We start from the raw sequence: 14,354 nt of genomic DNA on the forward strand, positions 1-14,354 counted from the left end.
AGAGAGACAGACAGAGAGACAGACAGAGAGACAGACAGAGAGAGCGAGAGAGAGCGAGAGAGAGACAGACAGAGAGACAGACAGAGAGAGAGAGAGAGAGAGAGACTCTCTGCTGACATCTGGTGGTTCATCCTGAACACAACACTCAATATTTACCTGTTTAAATTAAAGTTCAAATGACTTCTCGATGCTCGAGAATTGAATTCTCTGTGTCTGTAAAACTTTAATAATCAAATCTACAACATCTGTCTGGTTTAGTAGAAGTAAGAAAATATAAAGATACTATTTTAAATAAACTCTCCTTCAGTAAAGTTAAAGAAATAAAATCTTAGCAAATAAAAAACTTCCAGACGTCGTCTGTTAAAGAATTGCATTCGACATCATTGCTTTATTCCGAAAAACAATTTAATGGCACGAGTTTTTCCAATTCCATGAAAAAAGGTGAGAAGCAACAAGCAGGAAGTGAAGGTCTCTAGGAAGTCTCGAACATCTTCTTCCTGTCGGCTTTGTCCTCGATGTTCTTACGCCAGTCGCCGACCGCCTCGCCGGCCTGCAGGACGGACAGATTGAGCACAGAGTGTCCGACACGGAGTCGATATTTACAAAGACCACGACGTCAGTGAGACTCACCTCCTCCTTGACCTCCTTCTTGACCTGCTTCAGGTTGGACCTCAGGTCCATGGTCACCTTGTGTTTCCCTCCCAGCAGAGCCTGCAGCATGGCGTCAGCAGACATGCGGACCTTCTTCAGGGCCGGCTTCTTCACTCCGGCCAACTCCACCACCTTTATCTTCAGATCGTCGATCTGAGAGACACAGAGTACACACTGATGTACTAAAGTACTACTCACTGATGTACTAAAGTACTACACAAATACAAAGAGAAAAGAAGGAGCAAATATAGCTTCTAGAGAGCCCCGTTATTAAAATGACCTTTACCAGCTGCAACATTAAAGTGATGAACACACGAATGCATCAATAATTAGAATAAATGATGTATGATGCATATTATATATATGTATAATATTATACTGGTGCATTAAAGGGTTTAACTCTGGTCCCAGGTTGAAGCAGCTGTGACGGAGACACATCTCTACCTCTTTGTCGGACTTCTCCACCTTGGACAGGGTGTCGTATCTCTCCTCATCGATCTTGTCGAGCGCCTGGTACAACTTTTTGCAGAATTCCTGTTGATGAAATTAATAAAGAGAGAGAAGAAAGTCATCTCTTCTGCTCGTCTTTGGCGCTCAGAGTGAAGTTTGTATGTTTCAGGGTTTTATTGTCACCATCAGAGCTGCCTGGTCTCCGCTCAGGTCGGGGGCGGAGCATCTCTCCGCCATGTAAGCTTCTTTGGCGGCTTTATTTTCGGTGGCTTCCTGTTCCAGCCAGTTAGCAGCGATCTGCAGGATCACACTCTGCAGGACAAACACGGAGGGATTAGTGAACCGGCCAACCGGGCACAGACCCAGGGGCCCAAAAGAGTCAGGGGCCCCACAGGCCTTCCCCTGCAAAATGTCCCTCAAAGAGACACGTTCAAACCAGGAAGTGATTTAAAATCAGGAAGTGACGCAAAGAGAAAAAATGAACACAAAGAGACAGAAAACAACAAAGAGAGTGTAAACAACTGTTGGGTCTGTGAGTCGTGTTCCTGCGTAGGGGAAGCGGTCTCTTGGATGTCTGTGTCCAGAGGCCCATTGGCTCATAATCCGTCCATGAGGACAAAGACAGAGAGACTAACTACAGTTAGTATTGTTAAAGTTATTACAGTAAAGCAGAAATACTTGCTGACACATGGGACCGTGAACTGTTACCATGTGACGCAGCAGACACAGAGCAACATCACAGTCCAGCTGAGGGACTCAAATCTTTATTTATTAGTTATTAGTTCAATCCTACCTTCAGATGATGCCTGCGGCTCGATGTCATCTTCTTTCCCCTTTAATTAATAAAGAAGTGAAAGTATTAATAACACGACCAAGGATTCTCAAAACATATGAAATATTATTAATCTTTATATTAAGAATAAACATTAAACGTATACTCACTCAGACATCTTGACTTCTCTTTAGTTTCAGACTCTGTTAAGAAACAATATGACGTTCGTTACTTTATGACTGAACACTTGAATAAAATACAATATTATTGTATTTTTCACATCAGGAAATATCAAAGAACAAGACTTTAATGTGCTATAAAACATAACGAGTACTTCTAATATTAAACTAAAGTCATTCTAAACTCGACACCAGTTGAAATATGTAATTGTTTATCCGTCAGTCTTACAAACAAACTTCATAATCAAACTCTCAAAATGTATTATTTTAAAATCACTTCTCTTACAAGTTTTTTTTAATTTAAATTTATTTAAAATCTTCATATTAAATATTTTCAGTTTTTTTTATTTCATAATTATATTTCAAAATGTTTTTTAAATCCAATATCTAAATGAATAACAGTATATATAGAATATTATCATGTTTTTAATGTTCATCTTCATTTTTATCAAGTTGTTATATTTTCTATTTTTCCTGTAAAATAACTAAATATTAAATAATAGTTAATATTCTAACAAGCAAAACAAAAGGTAACAGATGAATCATCTCATGTGATTACAGTCAAAGACAAAGATTAATAAATTCAGTGTTAGTTTCAGTGTTTCTCAGACTGCGGTCTGAGGGCCTCTGGGGGCCCCTCTCTGCAGCCTCCAGGGGACCCGCTGCCCTTTCAGAGTCAGGTCAGAGCTAATCCTGGCTCGAGGTCAAAGGTCAACGGTGACATTCACGATGACGTGTTTATGAGCAGTAACAGGAGAGTTCAGTGCCGACATCCAGTCAAACAATCAAAATATGTTAAAAAACAAACTCATAACTTCACTTGTTTAATATCAGCTGATTAAAAGAGCTTCAGATGTCGTTTACAACACGGAGCATTCACAGGGAGCAGAGTTCAAAAGGCTTCTCGTGATCTCATTACTTTAATGTGTGGATGTTTTTAGTATGATTATTGTCATATATCATATTATTATTAACAATAGCATTATTGTAGTTGTTGTTTTTGTGCCTTGTCAGCAGTCAGACTCCGTCCCTGATTATCTGTGAACGCAGAACGAGATGATTTAAGTTTTCTACACCGACTGAAAACTGAAATGAGGTTTATTTTGAAGGGTCAGCAGTAATGTGATAGTCAGCGTGTAGTCACGAGACGGAGAGACGACCACCTGGAAGCAGACAGAGATAAAACAAAAAGCATCCACGACTTCTTCAGGTGGAGACAGACGAGTTCAGAGGTATTGAAATGGAAAGATTGGAAGGAAGCTTAAGAAGTTTATTAGACGAACTTAACTCGTAATTAAATCCTAAATTTAGGGCGTAAAAATGTTCACTTATAACTTCAAACCTGGAAAAGAGTTTTTCTCTGGACGTTGAACATTTTTAGTTCTCATGACACAATACGTTGTTGAATATGAACGGATTAAACGGATATTTTTATTTGTATAAAAATGCTCTTTTGTTCAAACTAAACCATCCCGTGAGAATCAAATGTGTAAATATGTGATTATTACTTGAACACAATAATAAAGACTAATTATTCTGGTCGGATTCAATCATTAAAATCACTTTTAGCTGCTTAAAACCCACGAAGAAGAGTTTCTCACCTTCACAGTGACGATGACGAGGAGGACGGCAGGGACTGATGGAGGACGGGAGGACCGGGACACAGAGAGGGGGTCTCAGGCTAAAAAGTGAAATCTGCGGGGGTATTTATGTGGTTGGACGGGGATTCGGACGTTCCTCTTTTCTCTTATGGCCATGGGGAACTCATGAGGTCCTGAAATACCTTCATCCTTTAACAGCTCGCCTCGTAAATCCCCGAAGTCTGTCCCACACCGAGGTCCTCGTGTGGGACGGGAAGAAGGCTGGAAAAGAGAAAAGACTTTCATATATTCACTCCTTCTGTCTCCATTTATATAAATATAAATACATAAAACTCAGGACAGGTCGTGTTTACGTTGGACAGAAGAAGACAATTCTTTACACGTTGTTTACTTTGTTTGGACAAAGTACCTGAAAACAAATAACTATTATGTATTTTACTTTTTAGGATGTGTGGATCTTAACATGTTTTTATACACAAAAACATTCTCTTAACTTATACTTGATTGGTTACGTTGTATTGTTTTGCTCAATGTTGAGTGTTTTTATTCATTCATTCATTCGTGACTAATCCTCTTGATGAACTAAACCTGAAGAATCATAAACGTTTCTTTGACACACACATTATTTTCTGTGAATTAATACGTTTTATGTTCAGGAAAAGATGGTTTGTTACGTAACTCGGGTTAAACAAACATACACAAAGTTAACAGAAGTCAATGTTTTACACACGACCCAAACTCAGGTCTCCTGGGTGAAGGTCCTGTGTTTGTCTGATCCAGTAAAAAGTAGAACAAGTAGAAGTATACAAGAAATGGAAATACTTAAGTAAAGTACAGTAGCTGGAGTTTGTACTTTACATTCCCCCACTGAATACTTATGAGGAACATGTTTGAAGAAGAGGCTCTATTATTTAACCACAACAACAAAATGTGATTTATTGTCATGAAACAATGAATAAAGAGATAAAGACTTTAAAGACTCACCTTCTCTGTTGCTGCTACGGTTCAGATCCAAACACAACAGCTGAGAACACAAAGAGACACAAACAACAGCTCAAACAAAGATCAATAACGTTACATTCATACTGAACAGAACAACATTTACTGGAGAAATATGTTAAAAAAAACAGACAATTACTGAATAAAAAGTGATGACGCTCACCTTCTGTTGGAGACGAGTCCGTCTCTGATCAGTTCCGTCCGTCAGGAAAGTGTTTAACTTCCACGTCTTCTACAAACAAACACTGAACACTGAAGTAAGAAACTAACCGTGTTTGTTGAGGCCTCCTTCAGAACAAAAGCTTTTTGTTTTATGATGTGAATTTGTCCAAACATTCTGTGATTGTAATTATTTGACTGGAGGAATTAAAAGTCTTCCTCTGTCCTGAGATGAAGACACAAGGTGTGAACCAGGAAGTCCTCTACTGACACCTGGTGGTCGATGGAGGAACAACACCTTGACTCAGAGTTTAAACACGACAGCACGATGCACTATAATGTCGTTATAGCGTAGCTGTAAGCAGATTTAAGTATTTATTCATGTATTTGTAAACAGCTAATACTAACTAAGATAATGAAAATACATGGAAATATAAAAACTTATATCCGCTTACAAAAACATAACTGTGTTATAAAATATTAACTAAATGTTAATATGCTGCTTATTAATGCGACATGAAGGCACTTAAATTAAAGTGTTGCAGAATATTTTTGCTCCATATTTGTATGAAAGTCCGGAAAAGTATTAAAGTATAAAAAAATATAATTACTAATAAATATACAATTCTGTTGATTTTCAAACAAACATCCTTAGTTATTTATAAAAGATATTATTGCATCATATTCATGGTGAAATACTTATCTAAAATAAATAGTTTGGATTTACTTCATACAAATTAAACTGTACATTACAGATACATTTCTACTGAACGTACCCGTTTCTTTCGCATTTTCTAAACTGAAATCTGAAATCTCACCTCCTGTTTTCTAGAGCTTTCAGCAGTCTCTCACGGTCTTCTTCAGCAAACGTTTAGGTTTTTATCACAAACGTGATAACGAGTAACGGGGTCAGAGATGTATTTTTTGTTGAGTTTATTTAAAATGTGAAACTGTTTGAACGTATTTTCCTGACTCTGAAGTGATTTTGTTAATAGTCATCTGTGAAGTCGAGTCAACATTCACTTCTCACAGCTCCCTGGACGCTTATGGAGCAGCCAGAGTTTAATCTCAGGGGCCGTTTTTAAAATTATAATTACATTAAAGAGTTGATTTCAGAACAGTGAGTGTGATTGTGTTACAGCCAATATGAACTTTGACTCACAGTGAATGTGTTGCTGAGTTTAAGCTAAATGTTGGTTTGATTGGATGAATGTGTGTTTCGTCTGCAGCGTCACTGAGTCAGAGACAGAATACCTCACGATGACGAGCAGACGCAAGAAGCAAAACACGTTTATTATCAAAAAACAATATGAAGCAGGAAGTTGTCAAAAGTGAACCTCAGCAGCACAGGAGGAAACAGGAAGTCTCACTTCAGAATAAAAGACTAATATTAGAGCGCAAAAGAGACGAGAAACTAAGATTTCTCGCTTTACAAATGTACAATAACAGGCCGAGTTGAAACTCACAGTTTAATGAAACAAAAAATATATATTTTTCAATTCAATTAAAAATTCCATAAATTCCATAAAAAGTGCGAACAGCCGTCTACAGCGGCGAAGGTCAAGTCTCTAGGAAGTCTCGAACATCTTCTTCCTGTCGGCCTTGTCCTCGATGTTCTTACGCCAGTCGCCAGCGGCTTCTAGCGGCTGCAAAGGAGCATTTTTTAACATTATTAAAAGTTATTTTAACAGTCCGAAGTCAACCAGCGCCCACAGGTCGGGGCCCGACTTTAAGCTTTTCAGGAGCCGACATGTTTTATTTACCAGGTTGATAAACTTTTTTGTCCGAAAATGGGAAATGTAGCAAATTAGTATATAAATAATTTATAGTGTGTTTTGCTTCATAAAAACACAATTTAAATAATAAGTAAATAAAAGATATTTGGATTAAAACAAATGTTGTCATTATTAGTTTTAATGAAGCGTTATAATGAGCTTAGATCTCGTGTTAGGAAGTTAAACATCTCTAATATCTATTTTATATTCATGTGAAAATCTCCTTCAAACTACTGGATTTATTCTAGTTTATCACCAAAACTACATTTTACAGATGACATGTGAACACATCATGATCATTTCTACTGTTTGGAGCTTGAACGCACCATAACGTCATTGAATGCAACCTCCGTACATTAGCCGTTAACAGATAACGTTAACTACCGTTAGCCGTTAGCAGCCGGTTAGCGTTACTAAACCAACGTTAGCTCTCCTGTAACATTATCAAAGATCGGCGACTACAAAGCATTAAAGCAAATCTCCTGACGACATCATTTTACTGAACATAGGCCCCAAATAGTTATCACATTTATTTTTCACTTGTCCGATCAGTGTGTGGCCAAATACACAGATTTCCTGTCTCGGGCAAGCAGGAAAGCGTGAATGTCGATCCGTTTACGAGACTCACCTCCTCCTTGACCTCCTTCTTGACCTGCTTCAGGTTGGCCCTCAGGTCCATGTTGACCGTGTGCTTGGAGCCCAGAAGAGCCTTCAGCATGGCGTCAGCAGACATGCGCACTCTCTTCAGAGCGGGTTTCTTCACTCCGGCCAGATCGACTACTTTGATCTTCAGGTCTTCAATCTGAGAGCGACCAAGGACAAGTCTGATGATGTATCTGTCTTTGTGTCATTAAATCTCGTGAGAGAAGACTCAACACCAGCAGTGAATGTATCTACTAACTAGTATCCTCTTAGAGCTCCATAAAAACACATGAATGAGCTGCTCCTTCACCACCATGAACACTGTTTACTAACTGATTTCTAGCAGAGACTGTATATAAGAAGTGGATGAAGGCGCCGTGACATCATCCGTTGGTTTGTGGACGTTTTGAAGCCTCGAGTTCAACATTTTGGCCGTCGCCATCTTATTTTTTTTGCAACCAGTGAACAGGAAGTGACCATATCTGGACTGAGGAGTGACGTAGAGACGCCGTATACGTCTCTGGTAGAGACCTGTCAATCACCGTGTAGCCCCGCCCTAAAGCATCCCCTGCTTTATGGTCTGTTTGACTCTAAATGGACCATAATGTACTAAATGAACATCATGCTGTATTGAAGAAGACTTGAAACTAGAGATTGAGACCATAAACTCATGTTTACAATGTTTACTGAGGTAATAAATCAAGAGAGAAGTAGAGTCCTTTTCTCATAGACTTCTATACAACCAGATGAGTCGCCCCCTGGTGGACACTAGAGAGAATGCAGCTTTAACACATGAAGCTTTAATTTTTCACTCTGCAGAACCAGAGGTTGCCGCCTGATTCCTAGTGATGAACGGACCTCATTTGCATAAAGCTCAGGTAGAGTCATGATTATGCAAATTGAGCTACGGCGAATGGTCCCATAAATAAGGCAGCAGGAACTGTACCTCTTTATCAGCTTTGCCCACTTTGGACTGCAGGTCGTATCGTTCTTCATCCACTCTGTCAATGAGGGCGGCCATTTTTTTGCAGGTTTCCTGAAGACACGAACAAGCGCGATGTTTACTTACTGATCACAAACCTTCACTGATGGACGTTAGACTTCAATCTGCTGTTAAATAAGCACTTTTCTTTTAGCCATGGTCTGCAACATTTCATTAGCAAACATATCTCGTCACTGCACAGTGAAATGCTTTGTTGGCCCCTCCAGTACCGTTCATAGCATAATAAATACAAATAATAAAGAAAATATATAGAACAAAGATAGATTATATGTGCAAATATCAAATATCAATGCAGGGAAATGGTGGAGGTAACAGGCATGTTGGTCTGTCTGCATCAGTTTGCTCTAGACTGAAATATCTCAGTTTTTGGATGGACTTCCATGAAAATGTGTGGAGACATTCACGGTCCCCTGAGGATGAATCCAACTAACTTTAGCGTTTCTCTGACTTTTCCTCAAGCGCCACCATGAGGTTCATATTCATGGTTTAGAGTAAAACATCTCAACTACAGTAATGCTTGAATTACCAAGAAATGTTGTTCATCATTCATGTTCCCCTGAAGATGAACTGTAATAACTTTGGTGATCCTCGGGCTTCTCTTCTAGAGCCATAATCAGGTCAACATTTGAATGTGTCCAACACTTTATAACCAAATACCTGCAGAACTAACGATGTGCGTTTACTGCTAATCAGCCCAGGCAGCTTGCTAACATGCTACGCTACATGGTTAACATCACACCTTTAACATCACCATGTTAGCATGTTAGCATGCAGGTACAGCCTGACAGAGCTGCTAACAGGTCTGTAGTTTTAAACATCATCAGCATAGAATTAGATAAAAGATAAAAAGTCAGAACACAAAGTAAGATCTGAAGTATTTGAGCTGCTAGTCTGAACTGCTCCGTGTATGATAATGATGGGAGCGTCGATGTCTCTGACCTCGATATTCTCTTCATATGACTTATTAAGGAGACTTTCAAAGGGTTTATGTTTTCAGCAATGTTTTTCCTCCTGGTCAAATATTGAATGCATGTTTCCCTGAGTCAATATGTTAAAACCACCCACAGTTTAACTTTACAGCGTACGGATGGTGTACTCCTGAAAACGCACTTAAACTTGCGGGCAATACAGTTTTCTTGACTTGAGAGATCGATATCTCAACATTGGCTTAACAGATTTTTACTGTTCCAACTGCATTTGAACGGTCCACCTCCCTCTGTTCTTTTGTAATGTGAACATTGACGATAGCTTTTACCAATCTCTGACAATGTTAGTTTATATCAAGAGACACAGATGATGCCATCATGTCCACCTCCACTAGTGTGGAAGTGCTTTGGCTCCTTTTTCCGGATGATTAGGCTCAAAAACTAGTTATTTTATTCCAGTAAGGTCAAGTAATGGGATTGTGATGAAGGAATGATGAAGCTTTTGGTCTCATAACTTGAAGCATCTCTCACCATGAGGGCGGCCTGGTCTCCGCTCATATTGGGTTTAGGACAGCTCTCAGCCATGTAGGTCAGCTTGGCGGCTGCGATGTCCTTTTTCTCCTGTTGGATCCAGGCCGCCGCAATCTGAAGCATCACACTCTGCACGACACAGCCAGCAAACGTCAACGGAAGAAGAAGACTTTATTCATGTATTCATGTGATCACTGCTGTGATTCAATGTTCAACTTGATTTCACATGCATGATGTTGTTCATATGTAAACATTGAAAATATCAAAAACACGGTTTGAATTTTCATGAGGTTTCCACATGTGACCTATAAGACAAACAAATAAAAACATAAAAAACAACTAATAAATACGACAGTGCTTATTTATTAGCATTTATTTAGCAAAGCTTAAATTATTAAAGAAAGAAGTCCTTATTCTATAATTATAAATTAAATTATACTCCATTTAATTCAAGCCACCTTGGAACTTAACAATGAACACTGATATGAACCAGTAGAGGTTAAAACACTATTATTAACAATTAATAAAAACAATTCCATGAGCAGCTGACATGTCCTGAGAATCCCAGTTAAAGCTCCCAGTTTGTGGGTGAAACCAGTTAAACGCTGACGATACTTCAACACAGAAACCAACCTGAAGGAATCGCTGATCACACAAACATTCAGGTCGACTTAAATCTTTTCGGTGTTCCTTAAACTTTTTTTTGCAAGAGGAAGACAAAGTCATCAAATCTTCTCCCATATGAAACACTGTGAGTGTGTTTGACTGTTTCACAGCAGGCGGCGTCTGACAATGACTCTCTAATAAGAACTTTATGATAATACTTTATATGTTCTACTTAACGACATGTTAACCAATCAGCTGTTATCAGCATCTGAACACCCGTCGATCAATGGAGCTGATGGACAGAAGCCTGAAACAGAGCGACGTACCTTCAGATGATGCCGGCGGCTCGAATTCATCTTCTTACTGTGAAGATCAGAAAGAACTTGTGAGCAGAAAGCATTCTCTCATCTCTCGATACGTTCAGTTAAATAACAACGACCTCATCAACAGATTAAATACACGAGAGAGGAAAGTCGGATCTAAATGGTTTCATGACTTAACAGGTGAATAAAAAGGTTTCACCAGGATGAAGTGTTTGTTGTTGTAATACTGACTTCAGCCACAGGAGGCAGCAGTGCACCTCTACTCTGTCTTCTAAACTCGTGTTTTCTTCCAGGTGAGTTTAAATATATCCAAACACAACAAACATATATTGTATTTTAGACAGTTTAGTATATTAAAACACACCTGGAAGGAAACATGAATTATTCTAGTCGTATTTAAAACATGGAGCGGTGGTGCACTAAAGCCTCGTGTGGCTGAACTCGGTACTACAACAATAAACACTTTTTATCGTTTTACAAACGATGTCTTTCTTAAGGAACTTAGAACAATGATGCTGGATCATTAGATCTCTTTTTTTCCTCATTCGCCTCTCAGGGCTTCCGTAGTTAACGTTTAATAAAATATAAGTCAAATCACATTTGTTTCTCCTCTAAATGTAACAATGCGTTTGATAAAAATGTATAAATGTTGTATAAGTGTTTATTTCAGTTTACTAATCACATTCTACATCCTTCATCCCTTCTTTCTTTTTCCTTCACTCGTCTGTCTGCTCAAGTTTATTCTCACAGTTCACTTTCACAAATAACAAATCTGTCTCTAGGGTTTAATAATCTGTAGAGATACAACAGTCTGTCCTTAGACCCTCGATTCACATCAAGAGAAACTCTTTCCATCCTTCTTTAAGTCCTATTCTCTTTCTTCTTCCTCCTTTCATTTTTACATCCATCCTTATTTTGTCTCTTCCCCTTTATTACTTTCCTTCTTCCTTCACCCTTGATTCCTCTGTTCTTCCTTCTGTCCTCTCTTTCCATCCTTCTTTAAGTCCTATTCCCTTTCTTCCTTTTTACATTCATCCTTTCTTTGTCTCTGACTTTCTTCATTGTCTCTTTCCTCCCCGTCCTCCCTGTCTTCCCTTTCTGGCTTATTATTTTCCTTCGTCCTTCACCCTTGATTCCTCTGTCCTTTCCTTCCTTATTCTTTCTCTCCTTTTCTTGTCTCTCTTTCCATCTTTTTTCCTTTTCTTTCCTCTTTCAGTTCTTCATTCTCCCGCTTTACTTCCCTTTCTGTCTCTTTTTCTGATCCATCCTAATAATCAGCTCGTTTTTTATCCAAAACCAGAAACTCTTCACAACGAGTACTTTCTTTACTCTACTCTGAGTACATGTTCTACTGATACTTCTGAACTTAAATACAACTCTGAATGAAAGAATGTTACTTGGAATCAAATATTTGTTATATTCATTGTTTCTATGAAATATACACTGACAAATGTTTTTAAACAAAGTTTTCTTTAAATCACTAAATATCAATAATTCACTTACTCAGACATGATGGCGGCTTCTTTTCTTCACGACTCCTGACGGAGAGAAAGAAAACAGAAGAAGAAGAAGAAGAAGAGGTTGAGAATAAACGATGTTTTCATCCGGCGCTCTGCTTGAATATCAGAGACGTCTGAATGAAATGTGATCCATTCAAACAGTTGATGAGCAGCTGAGTGCTGACGGGAGCTAAGTTTGGAGTTTGGGTCGAATGTCGGTGCCGACGCCTACGATAAGCTCCTTTACAGGTGTTCAGAACCCAATATCCCCCGGGAGTTAACACTTCAACTCCTTTCGTGGCGAAGGAAATGTGCTGCGGCAGCAGATCAGCTGCCAACGGCAGTCTGTCCACACACACACACACACACACACACACACACACACACACACACACACACACACACACACACACACACACACACACACACACACACACACACACACACACACACACACACACACACACAAAGAATCAGATGTCAAGATATTTGTCAACTATAAATAATATAAAGGTTTTAAGTTTCCATCACATTAAAAGTTAGAATTACGAAGCGCGACGGAAACGAGCTGACATCATCAAAAAAAGACTTGATTTGGAATTTATTTGTAGTAAACAAACATTTTAAAAACTTCTTCAATCAAAACAATCTCTCAGTTTTCCAAACTGTTAAAAAAAAAAAAAATCCTCTTTATTCTAATAAAATAATTTACATTTTTAATGCTTTTCGTTGCACCTCAGCTCAGAGGCTCTAAACCAGTTAACTGTAAAAATATCATGAAGTCGTTTTGTGAGTAAATCTAAACGATAATTTGTTTCCATGACAAACTCAACTTATTTCTGTTATTTTAAACTATTGAAGCATTCGGCTCTCGTCTCGCTTTCAGGCTCTGAGAAACATTTCAGTCTGAAAATAAAGTCTTGACAATATAACACTCATTACCTTCTCTCAACCAAAAAACATCAAAACATCTTTAAGTTACAGGAATCAGTCAAAAACAGCCGAACGCTTCAGAAACCGAACGATTCAGAATCTAGAAATATAAAAAGTCAGAAACAAACAAATCAGCTGAAGTCTCGAACCATCCTGCAGTCCTTCACCCTGGACCACACATGTCCCTGGACCTCACATGTCCCTGGACCACATATGTCCCTTCACTTCACTAACAAACCTCAGAGATCAGGACTTCATCAACAACAGGACTCCCCCCCTCCCCAAAAAACCACTCCGTCTCCACTCAGTTGCTTTGCATCCGTTCACAGGCTTCGTTAGTGAGGAAGAGGAGGAGGAGGAAGGAAGAGAAACTGGTCTCACCTAAGACGAGACCGAGGGTGGAGGAGGAGGGCGGCAGTGGGAGCAAATCGTCCCCCCGGGTTCTTTATATACACGAGGGCTCCGACATGGATATGGAGCTCCTGTTTATGGAAATGCAGGATCCTCAGACCAATCGGCCGGTGAGCTCCTGAAATATCATCATCTTCTCTTCGCCAACATCGAAGCAACGAGGCAACGCCGAGGAGGAGCCTCGGATCCTTTTAGGCCTCCCCTCGGGGCCACCGGGGTCGCTGTAAACAGGGAGGAAAAGGGCAATGAAACCGCCCGTCCAAGACCTCCAACCAGATCAAGTCCTGGAGTCACTTCTGTGGGTCTTTGGAAGTGCTTCAGTGATGAAATTTAAGGGAAAATCTGTTGATTTTCTGTTACATCATTTTAAACGGTCAAACATGAACTAGGAGTCATTTCTAGAGTCTTGAGGTTCTTTTCAAACTAGAAAAGAAATGAAGATTTGACAGTTTTAGCACGAGAACAGATAAATCCTCCGTCTCCACAGCTGCCGGCGAGCTAACGAGGAGCTTTAAGGCTGTCGAGTTGAAATAGTTTGACATATACACACACAAATAAAACCTCTTCAAACACGTGTGCTGTTCGCTTCATATTTAAGCTGCCTGACTTCACCCTTAGGTATGTTTAGATAGATTAACAATGATTTAAGTGCTTTAAAGGGACGTTTGGTCCCTGAAGAGCAAAATAACAATAAAGAGAAACAAAAACATCTTCAGACACACATTTCATCTTCACAAGACGTTTCACGATTATCCGAACGTAAAAGCAAAGTTCCAGGAGTCCTTCACCTCGCCATCGACAGCGTTTCTTACATTATTGACATTTCTTGAGAAAGCATGCAGCAGGATATATTCCCCAAATATTAAAATGAACTGCGAGTTCAGAAACAGGTTC

General features: G+C 39.1%; 2 protein-coding genes across 2 annotated transcripts; both read right to left on the reverse strand.

Moving 5' to 3' along the window:
* Positions 1-472: 472 nt before the first annotated feature.
* LOC142947851 (troponin I, fast skeletal muscle-like) lies at positions 473-2,051 on the reverse strand. The gene is made up of 6 exons (XM_076089722.1): positions 2,044-2,051; positions 1,895-1,934; positions 1,285-1,413; positions 1,096-1,185; positions 631-804; positions 473-550 (listed from the first exon to the last, which is right to left on the reverse strand). Exons 1-6 carry the CDS (start codon positions 2,049-2,051, stop codon positions 473-475), a joined length of 519 nt encoding a protein of 172 aa, XP_075945837.1.
* A 4,040-nt stretch (positions 2,052-6,091) lies between these two features.
* On the reverse strand, positions 6,092-13,489 carry LOC142947849 (troponin I, fast skeletal muscle-like). Its single transcript, XM_076089719.1, has 7 exons — positions 13,431-13,489; positions 12,121-12,155; positions 10,621-10,657; positions 9,689-9,817; positions 8,175-8,264; positions 7,215-7,388; positions 6,092-6,457 (listed from the first exon to the last, which is right to left on the reverse strand). Exons 2-7 carry the CDS (start codon positions 12,126-12,128, stop codon positions 6,380-6,382), a joined length of 516 nt encoding a protein of 171 aa, XP_075945834.1. The 5' UTR covers positions 12,129-12,155; positions 13,431-13,489; the 3' UTR covers positions 6,092-6,379.
* Positions 13,490-14,354: the final 865 nt, after the last annotated feature.

This window comes from Anarhichas minor, unplaced genomic scaffold, assembly GCF_050575085.1.
Source record: "Anarhichas minor isolate MPS153535 unplaced genomic scaffold, ASM5057508v1 ptg000011l, whole genome shotgun sequence".
NCBI lineage: Eukaryota > Metazoa > Chordata > Actinopteri > Perciformes > Anarhichadidae > Anarhichas > Anarhichas minor.